A 17,435-nucleotide genomic window follows, 5' to 3' on the forward strand; every position below is an offset into this window, starting at 1 on the left:
TTATTTTATTTAATTTTTCTTTTAAATGAACTCACATGACTAAATTACACGATTCGTCTCTGATGTAAGTGTTAAATTGCACGTTTAGTCTCTATTTTTAAAAATTAACTCAAACCGTCCTTTATGTCGTTAAAAGTTTCACGCTTCGTCCCTAGCGTGATTGAAATAACTATATTGCCCTTTCATATTTCTTTTCCATTTATTTTTTTAAATGTTTATTGATTTTGAGTTTTTTTTATTAAAAAATAAATAAAAGTGGGCCCACACCTTTTTTACCTTACCCTCCTCAACCTTTCCCTATCAAAATCAAACGAACAGGAGCTTCTCCCCCTTCCTCTCTTCTCCGTTCTCACAGTTATCTAAGCGTAAAATCTTACAGAAATCTAGCAAACTTCCACTGTCGGAAATGTCCAACCTCTAAAACCTCGTCTTCTTCCCGAAAGTTTCTGTAACAGGTGAATAAAACCACCACCACCACCACCACCATTGGAGATGTTAGGGTTGTATCAGGTGAATAAAAGCACCACCACTATCATATTCGACCACCGTCTCCGTCAAGAGAGGCAGCTTCGCCAGAATTGCTTCCCTTCGTCTTTCTCCGCGTATCTCCTTCCCATCCCACTCTCTCTGTCTCGATTGTGGGTTTAATTTTCAGGTTTGATTTTGGGTTTAATTTTCTATTTCATTTCAGCTTACAGTTTGAGTTCCCAAGTTGGAATTTAGGTTTCATTTTGAGTGTAAGTTTGATTTCAGTTTTCTGGTTTAGTTTCAGTTTTAATATGTCTGCTTTCGGTTTTAGTAATGAGTGAGATCATTTTTGAGCTGTAGGTTCTTGAACAATAATGATTTACTTGAATCTGACTCACTTATGAATGATTTCAATTTTGATTTTAAGGTTCAAGTTTTGAGTGATTTACTCTGATAGTTGGCGGCGAAGATGGTGGAGTGAGTCGTGAGGGTAAGGGTTATATGAGAGATGTTTTATGGTGTGGCTGGTCTAGATCAGTTGTTAGTGATAAAGAGAGACAGACAGTATCCGGCGGAGATGGTGATTGTTTCCGATGGAGATGCAGGTCGTGTTTAGGGGTTTAGAGGACAGAAAATGGAAATGGTAAAAGGATGTGGGGGTGGACCCACAAGTTTAAATAAAACATTTTTTCTAATAATTAAAAATAATTAGAAATCTGAAAAAATAAATGAAAAAGAAACCAAAAGGGCATTATAGTCGTTTTATGTCTCTCAGGGACGAAACGTGTAACTTTTAACGATATAAAGGACGATCCGAGTTAATATTAGAAAATAGAGATTAACGTGCAATTTAACACTTACACCAGGGACAAATCGTGTAATTTACTCAACTCATATAATACATGAGTCTTACACCTAGAATACTTATAAGACTTAGGTGAGTGCGTTCGGTAGAGACCGCAGTCTCCCTCCACCTCAGCTTGAACACCGCCCCTCCACCGCGGTTTGGGTGTGGTGGAGGCCGCACTACGGTAGTCCCCTACTGCACTCCCCTCTCTCTCTCTCTCTCTCTCTCCCTCTCCTCTTTTACTTGCTCTCTCTCTCTCTCTCTCTCTCTCTCTCTCTCAACCAATCATCTTCATTCTTTTCTTTTTTTCTTCTCTCTCTCCGAACTGTTTTCACACTCCCATATTGTGGTTTCAAATTGACATCTACATGGTATAGAAGGGAGTACAATTTTAGTAGCACCACTCGCTCCAGCCTAAGTAATAAGGTTGGAGGGAGTGGTGCCACCGAAACCGCACTCCCTCCTCCGCCACATAAGCGTCATGTCACTTTTTACCACTCAAGTGTGGTTTCTTGTCATACCAAAGGTGTGGTGCCACACTTTTCATTTCTTTTATTTTTTTTATTTTTTTAAAGTATTTTAATTTAATAAAACTTTTTTTTTTGAACTATTTTAATTTAATATAACTTCTATTTTAATAAAAAAAAACATAATTCGTCATTACTTGAAAATTAAAAAAAACAGTACATTGCGTTACAAAAAAAAAAAAAAACCCACACACATGACATTTAAATAATCCTAGAAACTTAAAAAACATAAATAAAATAACTAAAGAAAACTACATAAAGTCGTTATCCGATAACTCGTCTTCAGGGAATCCGGTGGATCCAAATTAAGGTTAATATTTTGAACCCCGTAAATGTGTTCCACCAAGCTATTGCGAAGATTGTGAAATGTTTCAGTGCAACGTATCTCTGCTCTCCTGTTTATATACTCTTCGCCACCAATTTCTATTAGTTGTGTCTCTGGTATGATTTCTTCCTCGTCAAATGCACATATTGTTCTTCCTTCGTCTTCAATAATCATGTTATGCAATATAATACCTGTATAAATGATTTCTTGAAGTTTTTCCTCGTCCAAATAAGCTGCTAGTTTTTTCAGTATGAACCACCGTTTCTTCAGAGCTCCAAAAGCACGTTCAACATCCTTCCTAGCTCTTTCTTGAGCTCTCTTGAATTTCTTTCGTCTAGAACCATGTGGAGCTGAAAACGATTTAACAAACACAACATACTCAGGATAGATTCCATCGACCGGATAATAATCATACTTATATGGCGTTCCACGCACTTGAAAAGAAGAATCTGGTGCGGATCCATCGTATATGTTGTTAAATATTGGTGAACGGTTAAGAACGTTGATGTCGTTAATCGAACCAGGAGAACCAACAAAAGCATGCCAAATCCACATATCTTGTGATGCAACTGCTTCAAGTATGACCGTTGGGTGACCATGATCACCTCGGGTAAATTGCCCATGATATGTTGTAGGATAATTTTCCCATGCCAAATGGAGACAATCTAAGCTTCCTATCATTCCAAGAAACCCATGCACACTAGCATGATGAACTTGCAATTGCAGGATGTCATTACGTGTAGGCTTACGTAAATATTTTGGACCATAAAACTGAATCACAGTTTTGCAGAAAAAATGGAGACTGTCTCGTGCTATCCTAGCAGACATCCTAAAACTTTCGTCTAACGCATCAGGCAGAATGCCATATGCTAACTAACGAAGTGCAGCCGTGCATTTTTGTAAGGGAGTGAAACTGAGTGTACCTCTAGCATCATAGCGTTGTTGGAAAAAATTGCACTCCCTCGTTACATCTTCAACTATACGTTCGAATAAACCTTTGAGCATTCTAAAGCGCCTACGAAAATAATACCCTTGGTAAGTGGCATTCTCTACAAAATAGTCTTGCACCAAACGTTGATTGGCTTCTTCACAATTTCTGTAAATATATCTTCGTGTTCTCTATTGAGAACTTGCAGCTGCGTTGTTACATACAACGTTGTATCTTTGTTCCGCCATTTGAACACACGCAATAACGGTATCAAAAATAGTCTGAAATTCTTCAGAAGATGACATTTTTGGAGAGTGGTGATTTAGATTTTTTTTTTTTTGAGAGAGAGGAGATTGTGTTGTGAAAAAAAAAATTAAGTTGATATGTGTACATATATAGGAAAGAAAAAGCAAAAGAAAAAAAAAAGAAAAGAAAAGAAGAAAATTACACGAATCTTGCGTTCAACGGTCAAAAAGTTGACCAACCAATCGGAATTCACGGTCTTCAAGGACCACACAGCGGTCTTGGCCGCAGGAAACCGCGCCCGGAGGGCGGTGTTCCATGCTTAGGTGGCAGCGAACCGCGGTTTGGGACCGCACCACACCGTGTAACCTAGCCCTGTCGAAAATACTCGTTACCCAAATTACCTGCTCGATTTTTTCGGGTATCGGGTAATTCGGGTCGGGTAATTCGGGTATCGGGTTAATTTTTTCGGGTAATTGGGTAACCCGATTTTTTTTTCAGGTCGGGTAAAAGGTAAGTGTATTGGGTTTCGGGTATACCCGAATTACCCGAAATATATATAACGTCTCAATTCCCAAATCACAACCCAATTTATTTTACCTCGTTCTTTTTCTCTACATAAAAAAAACCTTGTCTGCCTCTTCGTTCGTCACCGTCAAATCGTCGATCTTCTTCAGCTGTTCGTCGCCACCTCCTCACCGGTCATCAGGTGGTTATCGGCTAGCCGCCGCCTCGCCGGTCATCAGGTCTTCGTCGGCTCGTCGCAGCGTGACTTCAGCTCGTCACCACTCCAAGAAAAAATCACGGATTTGAACTTCAAAATCATATGTAAGTAATAACAACCAATTGATTCTCTTTTTGACATAGAAAATTAGCAAACTAGTGCAACTTTGAATGAGGCTCATGTCGATTTAAAGAAAAAGAAAAAGCATTGCTTTTATTTTACAGTTTACAATTTGTTGGGATTCATGTTGAATCTTGATTATGCTTGGCATGGCGATACCCAAATTGAGATATATAAAATATTCCCGCTCGATTTGTTTTATCTTTGTAACACCCAAAGTTTCGAAGGCCAAGAAAGGAAGGAAAAACCCTAATTTAAGGGTAGACTCGACGAGTCCAAGGAGGGACTCGGCGAGTCCGAGCGGGATCCGGGTCGAGGAGTAAGCGACCGACTCGGTGAGTCGGCCAAGGTGACTCGGCGAGTCTGGTCTGAATGAGGAAAACCCTAATCTCGGGAGTTGTATCCTATTTAAAGGGTGTTATGTCCCTCTCTCAGCCCCCATATCACCCTAGAGAGCCAGTGCACCCTTGATTTCGTGAGAGCTTCCATCATTTTGAGAGTTAAAGCTTGGAGGAAGGAACTTTGGGGAAAGGAACTTGAAGGGCAAGTAGGTTGCTTCAAGGAGGAGGTGTAGATCTGAGATCTACTTCAGTGGTGCTCATCTTGGAGGTAACAAGTTGCTATCTCCCCTCATTTGCACCTAGATCTTTGTGTGTGTTTTGGGCATTCTTGGCTTAAGAGTAACCATTGAGCTAGAGGTTCAGATCTGAGGTTGCTACCTCAGATCCATGCTTATTTTGGTCTAGAATTCCGTAAAGTATCAGCCCTTGAGTGGATCATGGAGCCTTTTTGCCTTAAGCCCTAGTTTATAGCATATTTTGCCTAGATCTCCTTCTCTACACGTAAAGTTTGCAACTTTACATGGGGAAAAGGCTTGGGAAGGGTGGATCTACAGTTTGGAGTTCATGCATGACTCAAATGTCCTCTGCATGTAAGGAGATCTGAAGGGACTCGGCGAGTCCTTTGAGTGGACTCGGCGAGTAGCATGAAGTTGTGGAGAAACTCGACGAGTGGGATGAACAACTCGTCGAGTCGTATGAAGATTGCCTTGTACTCGGTGAGTCTATTCTTGGACTCGGCGAGTCAGGTTGCGAAACCCCAAACCCTTCGAGTTGAGACTCGAATCAGTGAGTCGGGTGGAGACTCAGTGAGTTGGATAGGTCTGGACTCATAAATCGGTAGACTCGGCGAGTCATGGACTGACTCGGCGAGTCGAGTCGCGAATGGAAGGAATCTGAACATTATGAACTCGGCGAGTCAGTAGGGTGACTCGGCGAGCAGGGTTAACCTGGAAGGTTGACCTTGACCAGGACTTTGACTTGGACCAGGGTTGACTTGGTTGTCTTTCGGGGGACAGTTAGACTCAATGTTGCATTGATATTGGTAGTTCGGGGAGCAAGGGGAGCAGGAGTTCCGGGAGTTGTCGGGCAGCAGCTAGTGAAATCATCAGCAAGTTCAGCCAGTGCACGTGAGTTTCCCTTTGTGTGAATGGGTCTAAGGCCACAATGCCGGCCCATGTAGTCATGAGTAGAAGACCCGGGGGTTAGCCCTAGGCACGGTATGCTAGTATGATATTCAGGACGAGGTCCAGTAATAGCTGGTGGGTGCCCAAGGATTCGTTTATATAGATTATACTTGTTGTCTGTGTGATACATGTATGTGCCTGGTAGGGAGGTGAGTGTGGGCGAGGTCCCGTATCTCACCAATAGCAGAGTGTGGATGGGGTTTCATATCTCATTAGTAGTAGAACAAGGGCGAGGCCCAAACTAGAACAGGAGTGAGAGTGGGCTAGGCCCGTACCTCACTACCATTAGGAGCGTGGACGGGGTTCCATGACTCATCAGTAGCAGGACATGGGCGACGCCCAGAATAGGCGAGGCCTTAGGACAGAACCAGTTGCATGTGTTAGTTATGTATTGTGAAATGTTTATGTGTTATTATTTGTTGGCGGGCGAGGCCCTATGACAAGCGAGGCCTAAGTAAAACAGATCTGTACCCGAGCGGGGCTCGAAGCCAGGCGGGGCCTGGAGCGGCGGGGTCGTTGTAGCGGGCGAGGCCCAAGGTAGCGGGTGTGGCCTAGTATGTGCAATATGTGGTTATGCGTGGTATGTGGTAGGGTGGGGAACTCACTAAGCTTCGTGCTTACGGTTTTCAGTTGAGTAAATTACATGAATGATCCCTATGTTTGGGGTAATTTACGTGTTTGGTCCCTAACTAATTTTTTTAACTCGAAAAGTCCTTAATGTTTGTTTTTGTTACGCATTTGGTCCCTACTATTTGTTTTTGTTACGCATTTGATCCCTATCTTACCAAAAAAGACTATTATTTAAATAGGAAAAAATGGTAGGATAGGTAAGGTAAGGTGAGGGGAATGGAGTTCGGGGTGTGTTTATTTAAATAAATTAAAAAATCAATGGCAAAATAATCTTTTTAGGTAAGACATGGACCAAACGTGTAACAAAAACAAACTATAGGGACCTTCCGAGTTAAAAAAATTAGTTAGGGATCAAACGTACAAATTACCCTAAACCATAGGGACCATTCGTGTAATTTGCTCTTTTCAGTTTTGGTTTCAGGTACTTCCGGTAACGGAGGGAGGAGCTCGGGGTGATCGCATGGCACACACCATAGATTAGACAGCCTGGGAATGTTTACTCTGATAATAAACATGTGTTTTGAAAACTTATACTCATATTATGTTTTGGAAATGATGATTTTACCTTGAGTAGTGAATTATTAAAAGAAATTTTTGGTCTTAAATTTTGGGTCGTTACAAGTTGGTATTAGATACTTGGTTTGAGGGATTTGGACATGCTCTCGTGTGTGTCTGAACTCAAACCGAGGATTTGGTATGAGAGTTTTCAAAACAAAAAGATAGTTTTGTAAAAAGAGAGTTTTGAGAAAGAAAATGGTTTTAGAAAAGTAAAAAGAATTAAGAAAGAAAAGAACTTTGAAAAGAAAAGAGGTGTAGTGCATGCAATCAACCGAGCTCAAGTAAGTACCCCAAAATACCCATACGAGTTTATGATTTGATTATCAGTTAATAGAATAGCATGCTAGATTAGGACTAAGGATCTAGGGAGGATGCCTTATGTGCCTATTATATGTGTTTTTGATCTGCATGATAGTGCTTAATAGTCAGTAGTAGGATAGCCTGATTAGGTTATGCCTGAGTTTATGAGTTGTATTGCATGCTAGTTAAGATTCTTGCTATGTGGATATGATTGCTTGAGTATGTTATGGTTAGGCTTTCCCTTGTCTGAATGCTGCTTGCTTTGTGCATTGTGGGATTCTAAGTGATGGGAGTTAGCCATTAGGTGGATATGTCACATCGCATGTGATCAGGGTTAAATAATCTCAGAGTGTTGGATTTGGTCCTATTGCACAGCTCTTGTTTGAGTCCAACCGTTGTAGGAACGAGTCTTTTACTTGAAGGATTATCTGAGCCTCGTCACATGTGATGGTATCCAGGTAATAGCTAACTGGCATTGCAAGGAGGCCTTCAGCAGTTGAGGACTGGTTTGAGTTGAGTCAAAGGTTTCCCTAGGGTAAGCCTAGGATGAGGTAGTGCTGGGAGCAGTAGTAGTAGAAAAGGGACTTGGTGGAGTCAAAGCAGTTCTTGAGGAAAGTACGGATAGATGTGGAAGGTAGTATGGGACCATACTACTGAAAGCAGAGGATCCGTACTCGATTCGGGGAAGGCCGAGACAAGACCGGGAACCTGGTAGTGAGCATGTTTGGTCTCGCGGCAGTGAGGAGTATTCTGATAATGGTTATGTTATATGTTATATGTTTCAGTATGGTGACATTGCAAGAGGGACCAGCGGGCGGATCAGGCGCCGGAGGGGGATTGGGCTCGGGTTTAGGGGCCGAGCAGCTCGAGGAGCGGATGAGAGAGTTGATATCAGCCGAGGTGACGCGCAGTATTCTAGCTCAGACTCCTGTGATCTTTGGCACGGTCAAGGAGGGTATATTGGAGATTTTGGATGAGAGGCTGGGAGCCTTCCGTACTGAGATGATGGCCTTGCTGGGAGCGCGTACCTTGACATTTCGGGAGTTCAGGGCTTGCGGGGCACCAGATTATCATGGGGCTAGGGACCCCATCGCTAGCAGCAGATGGTTGGCTGATGTTGCCAACGCATTTCGTACGAGCCGGTGTCCTGAGGAGGACAAGGTCAGACTCGCTTCCTGTCTTCTAAAACACAGAGCGAGGGATTGGTGGGAAGAGATTGGTCATGCTTTCGGTGATGACGCCGCGTTGGACGCGATGACTTGGAGTGATTTCTCAGCTAGGTTCAGAGCGGAGTTTTCGCCGATTATTGAGGTGCAGCAGTTGGCCCCGGAGTTTCAGGATTTGACGCAGACTACTGAGACTGTGGCGGAGATCACCGCCAAGTTCAGGGAGAGAGCCCTTCTTGTTCCGCAGTATGTCGTGGATGAGGAGATGAAGAAGGCACGATATCACGAGATATTGAGAGATGCCATCAGGGAGTTCGTGAGCAGGTCCGGTTGTAAGACGCTGGAAGATATGATTTCTCGGGCCAGGGAGAGGGAAATCGATTTGGAGCAGATCCGGAAGAGGAAGTTGGATGAGGTTCAGGTAGCCGCAAGTTCGGGCAAAAGGCCCAAGGTATCGGAGTCGAGATCGAGGGATTATCAGGACCGCAGTCGATGCGGAAGCTGTGGCAGAACGCACGGGGGCGCGTGCAGGAGTGGTAGTGGTGGTGAGTCTGGCTGTTTCAGGTGCGGTCGGACTGGTCATTTTAGCAGAGATTGTACTGTTACCACCACCCAGGGATCAGACTTGATATGTTTTCACTACAATCAACGGGGCCACAAGAAGGCCCAGTGCCCCAGTTTGCTTTCAGCAGGATGGGTGATGACACCTGCCCCTGCAACTTTGAGGATCACAGACGGCCGTCAGGGCTGTGCGGAGGCGCCTGCAGTTGGAGGCAGGGCTTTTCAGATGGCTACTTTGGAGACGCGAGCAGCGCCGGACGTTTCAGGTATGCGACTTCCGTTTTCAGTTCTTTTATTTTGTGCATGATTATATTGTTATGGTTCTACATCATTATCTGTATGAGTATTTTATTTTTGAGCGGATTGTCTATGATCGAGTTATATGCCATCTGCATACCTTGGATATTGGTTAGTAATTAAGGGATGGGTTGTATCGAAGAAGGTTACTTAGGGTGCAGTATCTGTAGCATGCCTTGGAGAGACTCGCTATGTCTCGCTAGTTCGGAGCCGTATAAGTTTTAGAATGGTCAGGTTAGACCCTTAGCTATGGTAAGCTTGGGATTCCTCAGCGGATTGATTATGGTAGCAAGGATTGGGATTTCTCTTCATCGAGCATCGAGATGTAAGCAGGATCAAAGTGGGGGAGAATCCTCTGAGTGTATAAGGGTAAGAGCACGCAAATCCAGATCGAGTATGTGATTTCTGAGAAGGAAAGGAGGTAGTTCAGCATTTGACGGATTGAGTAGTTCAGGGTTGGGAGTTTGAGAAACTCCCCATCAATCTGTGCGTGTAAAGGGTAATGGTGAGTATGTGGTTCGGATTCAGGTTGAAGGGTCGCCTGTAGGGCTCGTGTGAGTCGGAATGGAGATCTTGAGGTCAAATAGCGGGAGATGTTTTCGTGTTAGCAGTCAGTGGCAGAAGCAGCATGTAGAGCATGGAAGAGTGGCGGGAGAGCCTCGGTTTTCTTCAGCAGCAGTCAGTGGTGGAAGTGATGTAAGACTACGGGGCAGCCGTAGCATTCCGTAGTAGCTTCGTTGGCGGAATCGAGGGGAGGCCCTTATCTCCTAGCATTCAGATAGGGATCGGGAATGGGAATGGATGAGAATGGTAAGGAGTTGCCTGTATAGCCCTTGAGGGATGAGACCTTGGAAGAGGCCGCTCTAGGATATACTCGGGTGAGACCCGTAGGCGAGGCCCGTATGAGGATAGCAGTATAGGTGAGACCTGAGAGCAGGGTTGCTCAGTAGTATGGTTGGGTGAAACCCGTGGGCGAGGCCCGTGAGTTTTAGCAGTGCAGGTGGGACCTGGTAAGGATCTTAGTGTCTAGATAGGGGGGTCGAGGATCCTAGAATATTGTAGTGCCAGCTTGGTAGAATAGATTGAGAAGTATAGGTGGCGGGAGTTTTTTCGAATGTCGTTGGGAGCGACTAGTGGTTGTGTTGGGTCAGCAATCGGTGAGAGTCGGTAATCCAGATATTGATAGGTTGGTAAGGACTAGGATGGTCTCAGTTCATCCGGAAGCCAGATAAGGAATAGCAGAATTTCTAGTCAGTAGTGGTGCGGGGATGTAGAGTATGGTAGAATTCAGTTAGTCGGTCGAGGGTTGCTCGACACCAAATGGTAGTAGAAAGAACGCCAAGTGGATACTGGCAATGATGACCCGTACTGAGTAGCGGGAGTAATAGATTGGGGGAAGACAGGGTCTTCACGGTGGCAGATGAGATAGATGGTTATGGAGCGTTGCCTCGGGAAGGCAAGGAAATCGCGCAAGGAAAGAAGGGGTGAACCCCTATGTTGCAGTACCCGGAGAGTACCAGAAAGATTGTCGATTGAGTAAGTCGTGTTTCCAGGACGTTCAGGGTCAGGGTGCACCCGAGATCATTATCGGTAAGGATTGATGTTAGTCTGAATGACTGAGTGGAGGGCCAACAAAGTTAGGCAGCTGGTGTTAGAACGAATGGTGAGGTATTGGAGGCAGATCGCAGGCAATGGAGTATAGTAAACTTCGAGGACGAAGTTTAGTTTAAGTGGGGGAGAGTTGTAACACCCAAAGTTTCGAAGGCCAAGAAAGGAATGAAAAGCCCTAATTTAAGGGTAGACTTAGCGAGTCCAAGGAGGGACTCGGCGAGTCCGAGCGGGATCCGAGTCGAGGAGTAAGCGACCGACTCGGCGAGTCGGCCAAGGTGACTCGGCGAGTCTTGTCTGAATGAGGAAAACCCTAATCTCGGGAGTTGTATCCTATTTAAAGGGTGTTATGTCCCTCTCTCAGCCCCCATATCACCCTAGAGAGCCAGTGCACCCTTGATTTCGTGAGAGCTTCCATCATTTTGAGAGTTAAAGCTTGGAGGAAGGAACTTTGGGGAAAGGAACTTGAAGGGCAAGTAGGTTGCTTCAAGGAGGAGGTGTAGATCTGAGATCTACTTCAGTGGTGCTCATCTTGGAGGTAACAAGTTGCTATCTCCCCTCATTTGCACCTAGATCTTTGTGTGTGTTTTGGGCATTCTTGGCTTAAGAGTAACCATTGAGCTAGAGGTTCAGATCTGAGGTTGCTACCTCAGATCCATGCTTATTTTGGTCTAGAATTCCGTAAAGTATCAGCCCTTGAGTGGATCATGGAGCCTTTTTGCCTTAAGCCCTAGTTTATAGCATATTTTGCCTAGATCTCCTTCTCTACACGTAAAGTTTGCAACTTTACATGGGGAAAAGGCTTGGGAAGGGTGGATCTACAGTTTGGAGTTCATGCATGACTCAAATGTCCTCTGCATGTAAGGAGATCTGAAGGGACTCGGCGAGTCCTTTGAGTGGACTCGGCGAGTAGCATGAAGTTGTGGAGAAACTCGACGAGTGGGATGAACAACTCGTCGAGTCGTATGAAGATTGCCTTGTACTCGGTGAGTCTATTCTTGGACTCGGCGAGTCAGGTTACGAAACCCCAAACCCTTCGAGTTGAGACTCGAATCAGTGAGTCGGGTGGAGACTCAGTGAGTTGGACAGGTCTGGACTCATAAATCGGTAGACTCGGCGAGTCATGGACTGACTCGGCGAGTCATGGACTGACTCGGCGAGTCGAGTCGCGAATGGAAGGAATCTGAACATTATGAACTCAGTGAGTCAGTAGGGTGACTTGGCGAGTAGGGTTAACCTGGAAGGTTGACCTTGACCAGGACTTTGACTTGGACCAGGGTTTACTTGGTTGTCTTTCGGGGGACAGTTAGACTCAGTGTTGCATTGATATTGGTAGTTCGGGGAGCAAGGGGAGCAGGAGTTCCGGGAGTTGTCGGGCAGCAGCTAGTGAAATCATCAGCAAGTTCAGCCAGTGCAGGTGAGTTTCCCTTTGTGTGAATGGGTCTAAGGCCATAATGGTGGCCCATGTAGTTATGAGTAGAAGACCCGGGGGTTAGCCCTGGGCACGGTATGCTAGTATGATATTCAAGACGAGGTCCAGTAATAGCGGGCAGGTGCCCAAGGATTCGTTTATATAGATTATACTTGTTGTCTGTGTGATACATGTATGTGCCTGGTAGGGAGGTGAGTGTGGGCGAGGTCCCGTATCTCACCAATAGCAGAGTGTGGATGGGGTTTCATATCTCATTAGTAGCAGAACAGGGGCGAGGCCCAAACTAGAACAGGAGTGAGAGTGGGCTAGGCCCGTACCTCACTACCATTAGTAGCGTGGACGGGGTTCCATGACTCATCAGTAGCAGGACATGGGCGAGGCCCAGGATAGGCGAGGCCTTAGGACAGAACCAGTTGCATGTGTTAGTTATGTGTTGTGAAATGTTTATGTGTTATTATTTGTTGGTGGGCGAGGCCCTGTGACAGGCGAGGCCTATGTAAAACAGATCTGTACCCGAGCGGGGCTCGAAGCCAGGCGGGGCCTGGAGCGGTGGGGCCGTTGTAGCGGGCGAGGCCCAAGGTAGCGGGCGTGGCCCAGTATGTGCAATATGTGGTTATGCGTGGTATGTGGTAGGGTGGGGAACTCACTAAACTTCGTGCTTACGATTTTCAGTTTTGGTTTCAGGTACTTCCGGTAGCGGAGGGAGGAGCTCGGGGTGATCGCATGGCACACACCATAGATTAGACAGTCTGGGAATGTTTACTCTGATAATAAACATGTGTTTTGAAAACTTATACTCATATTATGTTTTGGAAATGATGATTTTACCTTGAGTAGTGAATTATTAAAAGAAATTTTTGTTCTTAAATTTTGGGTCGTTACAAGCTTTCATTCGGTTATATTTGTTTTCCAAATCTGATGATACTCTTTTGAACTTTGCGTTGCGTTGGGTGATGAAAAAGGTTTAAATTTATTTTGTGGACATATTGATAAGTTAGAAGAAAACATATCCACCAATGGTGTAATTTACCCAACTTGTGGGAAATTTAAGGAAGCACTATAAAAAGAGGGCATATATCTCCAAAGGAACAATAAGAGGATTCTGATTCAGATCTGAATAGACCATGCCATGGAAAACGTATGTTGTGGAATCATCTGAACAAGATGCAAACAAAGGGTAGTTGCGATGGAAAGCCACATTTATTATGTCTTTATTGTGAGATCTGAACACATTTGAAAAAATCATATGGTAATGTTAGATTCATGGATATCAATCATGGTATGTATTAATGAAAAACATATCTGAGAACTTTGTAAGGTTTTGAAGAAAGATCCATGTCAAACCAACATAACTTTCCATCTTTACTTCCCACAATAACATTATCACCTGCATAAAAACAATAATATAGTTTTCATTAAAAATTATTGATAAAGAACAATAAACAAGGGATAGAATTTGAAACATACCACCAGGATGAATGGAGATAGAAGAGATTTCACGAACTCCAGCTTCAAGCTTTTTGATGAACTTCTTCATTACTAAATCATAAACTCTGACATTCTTTTTTCTTGACAATATTCTTTTTTATATATTATTATGTCTAGATACATAATAATATATAAAATGATCTTGTTTTGGTTAATAAACTATGTAAATATTGAGAAATGAAATTTGTGCACTAGTTAGGCCCTTATGTCATTCATGCATGAACTATTGTATGCTTAATGTCGATCAGGCGGGGTTGCTGGTAAAGTGGTAAGTATAACCCTTTTGCAGACAAGAAAACAATTTTTTGAGTTGCATATAGAAGAAAAATTATCGTTAATTTAGAAAAAAAATAATGAAATATTTGACAACTATTTATTAGGGTATATTTGGAGGATAAATGAATAGTATTTTGAGTAGAAATGTGGGGAAAGAAAGAAAGGACAATTCTGCCCACTCAAGACCCATACCTATATGGGCAACAGTTGCATGGTCTCCCCACCACAACAATAATAACCTTTGCCATTTCTAATTCTAGAGACAATTTATCGTTTTCATTGAAATATTTTGTTATTTTTTATGTTTTTTTTCCTGTTGTTTTATTTATTTATTTATGTTTCTTAACAGTTTTTCTGTTTTTTTTTTCTTATCTTAGATGTCAAAAACGGATGACTATATTGAAGTGGAAGACGAGACGATTGAAGTTGACAACCCAACAAATGATCAAGTTCCACAAGAAAAAGAGAAAAAAACTAAAGAATTCAACCCAAGATTGAAATTTTGGAATGAATTTGAAAGATATAAGGACGAAAACGGTGTTCAAAGATGCAAATGTAAGCATTGTGGTGGTGGGAATTATAAGTGTGAATCGGGTAGTTATGGGACCAAAAATCTAGGTTATCATTTAAATAAATGTAAAGTTTACTTGGCTACACTTAACGGTGGGCAAAAACAACTAACTTTCCAATATGGTGATGAAAACAAATTGTCGGCTTGGAAATTTGATCAAAAGGAGAGTCAGAAAGCTCTAGCCCACATGTTGGTAGTTGACGAACTTCCTTTTAGCTTTGTAGAAGGTGCAGGCTTTAGGTATTACAATAGTGTTAATCAACCATTGTTTAAAGTTCCATGTAGAAGTACAAGTACAACGGATGTCTACCAATTGTCTGTAGAGGAAAAAGAAAAAATTCGTGACTTTATTAAAAAAAATGTTGGTAGAATATGTTTGACTACCGATACGTGGACTTCTAAACAACAGTCATGTTATATGTGTCTCACCGCTCACTTTATTGATAACGAATGGAAATTAAAAAAAAAGTGTTGTGTTTTTCTTCTCAAGAGAGTCACCGTGGGGTTGATATTGGGAAAATGGTTGAGAAATGTTTAACGGAGTGGGAAGTATAAAACGTTTTCACAATTTCTGTTGACAATGCAAGTGCGAATGATGTGACAATTGACTTCTTGAAAAAAAGTTTTCAAAACTCCAACAAGTGTCTTCTAAATGGGAAATGGATGCACATTCGATGTATTACCCACATTTTAAATTTACTGGTGCAAGATGGCATAAAAAAAGTTGATAAGGCGGTGGAGATAGTTCGATGGGCAGTTAAATGGATTAGGCAATCGCATTCTAGAATTCATAAGTTTATCGAGTTTGCTAAGGTTGCTAATCCCGGTATAACAAAACACTTGAAGAGAGATGTGCCAACAAGATGGAACTCTACTTACCATATGTTGGAAATTGCCCAAGCATACGAAAAAACTTTTGAGAGATATGATCTTGAAGAATTTGATTTTCGGTAAGAAATTGAAAAGGCGGGTTTGTCGATACCTTCATCAAGCGATTGGGAAAGGGTTAGGAATGTATGTCATTTTTTAAAACCTTTTCATGATGTTACTTTGAGGATTTCCGGGACACTTTATGTGACATCAAACACATGCATTGAAGATATATATTCCATTCGTACGCTCTTGGATGATGCTATTTCCGATTCTAGTCTTTGTGATATTGCATTGGCCATGAAAATAAAGTTTGATAAGTATTTTGGCGAAATAGAAAAAATGAATTTATTGCTCTACTTTGCTTTGATTCTTGATCCGAGGAACAAAGTAAAGTATTTGGTTATACTACTTGAGGATCGTTATGGAGAAAAGGGGGTGGAGGCCAAAAAGAAATATATCATGGATTCTATGTATGAATTATATAATGATTATATTAGAATTCATTCTCCAAGTTCTACTTCAAGTACTGCCGAGTCTACCACTTCATCATCGATACTAGGGAAACGCCAAAACTCGGATTTTATGGCACCTAATCCCCCATTAAGAAATAAACTAAGAGAAAGAATGAAGACGAACATAGTTGAATCAATTGGGGAGTTAGAAAAGTATTTGCAAGAAAGTGTTGAAGACGACTCATAAATGTTTAGTATTCTAGATTGGTGGAAAGTGAATAGTCCAAGATTCCTGGTTCTATCATTGATGGCTAGAGATGTGTTTGCCATTCGCGTCTCAACCGTGGCTTTGGAATCCGTTTTTAGCACTAGTAGGAGGGTGTTGGATCCGTTTAGGAGTTCTTTGACTCCTAAGATTGTTGAAAGTTTAATTTGTACACAAGACTGGATTCGGGGTAGCATAAGTGACACAATTGATTATGAAAAAGATTGGGAAGAAAATCAACAAATTGACAAAGGTAATTGTTTATCGTTCATTATTTTAATTATTGTAAATTTAATATATTTTCCTTTTAATAATAACGTTATTTGACTTTTTTTTATATAGAATTGAGCAAGATGAAGTAGTGAATGTGTAAAAAGAACGAGTAGGTGCAAGAAGACGGATATATTTATGAATGTCTTTTGGAACCTGAATGTTATTATTTTCGTAATATGTAATGGATTTCTATGTTTTCTGGATTGACGATGTAAGTTTTTTTGGTAAATGCAAAATATATGCACATACATTGATATCAAGTAATTTAAATGATTGACTTTGGTTGTTATTATTTCTTTTAAGTATTTGTTTTTTAACATCTTATTAGATTTGATTAAATCGTTAAACGAATAGTTTATATCTCAAATATTATTGAGTAAAAAATCTCAATGCTCAAAATTTGAGCACAAATACTTATTTCATTAAATTTATTTTTAGGTCCCATTTAAAAAAAAAAAAAATCAGGTAATACCCGAATTACCCTTACCCGACCCACTACCCGAATTACCCAAACCCGAATTTAGTTTGGGTAGGATAACGGGTAAATTTTTTAACATGAATTACCCGAATTGCCCGAAACCCGAAAAATTTACCCGATTGACACCCTACTATAGACTAACTCATATGGCAGGCCACACAAAATCTTAACATCACCGACAAGTGTCTCAATTTCGTCATTTTCTTCAAGTTGTTGTGCGCAGTCTCCCTTAACATACGCACTCACCCACCACCGCCACCAAACTTTTTGATACCCAACCCATGATTTTCACCAAATATTTGATAATAATTAATATATTAATAATTTAATACCCACCAAGGGAATATACTATGTGGGTCCCTGCATTATTCACCTATCTCTATATTCTGCTCTTCAATATCATTTTCAACCACATTCGGTCCTTCATCTATGTTTTATCATTATTTCACTTATAATTTTATTCATAAAACGATTAATCAACAAACGTATACATTTCAAGT

General features: G+C 41.9%; 1 protein-coding gene across 1 annotated transcript; it reads left to right on the forward strand.

Moving 5' to 3' along the window:
• The first annotated feature begins 315 nt into the window (after positions 1 to 315).
• LOC144997289 (uncharacterized) lies at positions 316 to 13,092 on the forward strand. The gene is made up of 3 exons (XM_078957154.1): positions 316 to 655; positions 7,981 to 9,188; positions 12,944 to 13,092. The coding sequence occupies exons 2-3, from the start codon at positions 7,982 to 7,984 to the stop codon at positions 12,976 to 12,978; spliced, it is 1,242 nt and encodes a 413-aa protein (XP_078813280.1). The 5' UTR covers positions 316 to 655; position 7,981; the 3' UTR covers positions 12,979 to 13,092.
• The last annotated feature ends 4,343 nt before the right edge of the window (positions 13,093 to 17,435 follow it).

The sequence above is a fragment of the Lactuca saligna genome, chromosome 5 (genome assembly GCF_052625555.1).
Source record: "Lactuca saligna cultivar CGN05327 chromosome 5, ASM5262555v1, whole genome shotgun sequence".
NCBI classification, from domain to species: Eukaryota; Viridiplantae; Streptophyta; class Magnoliopsida; order Asterales; family Asteraceae; genus Lactuca; species Lactuca saligna.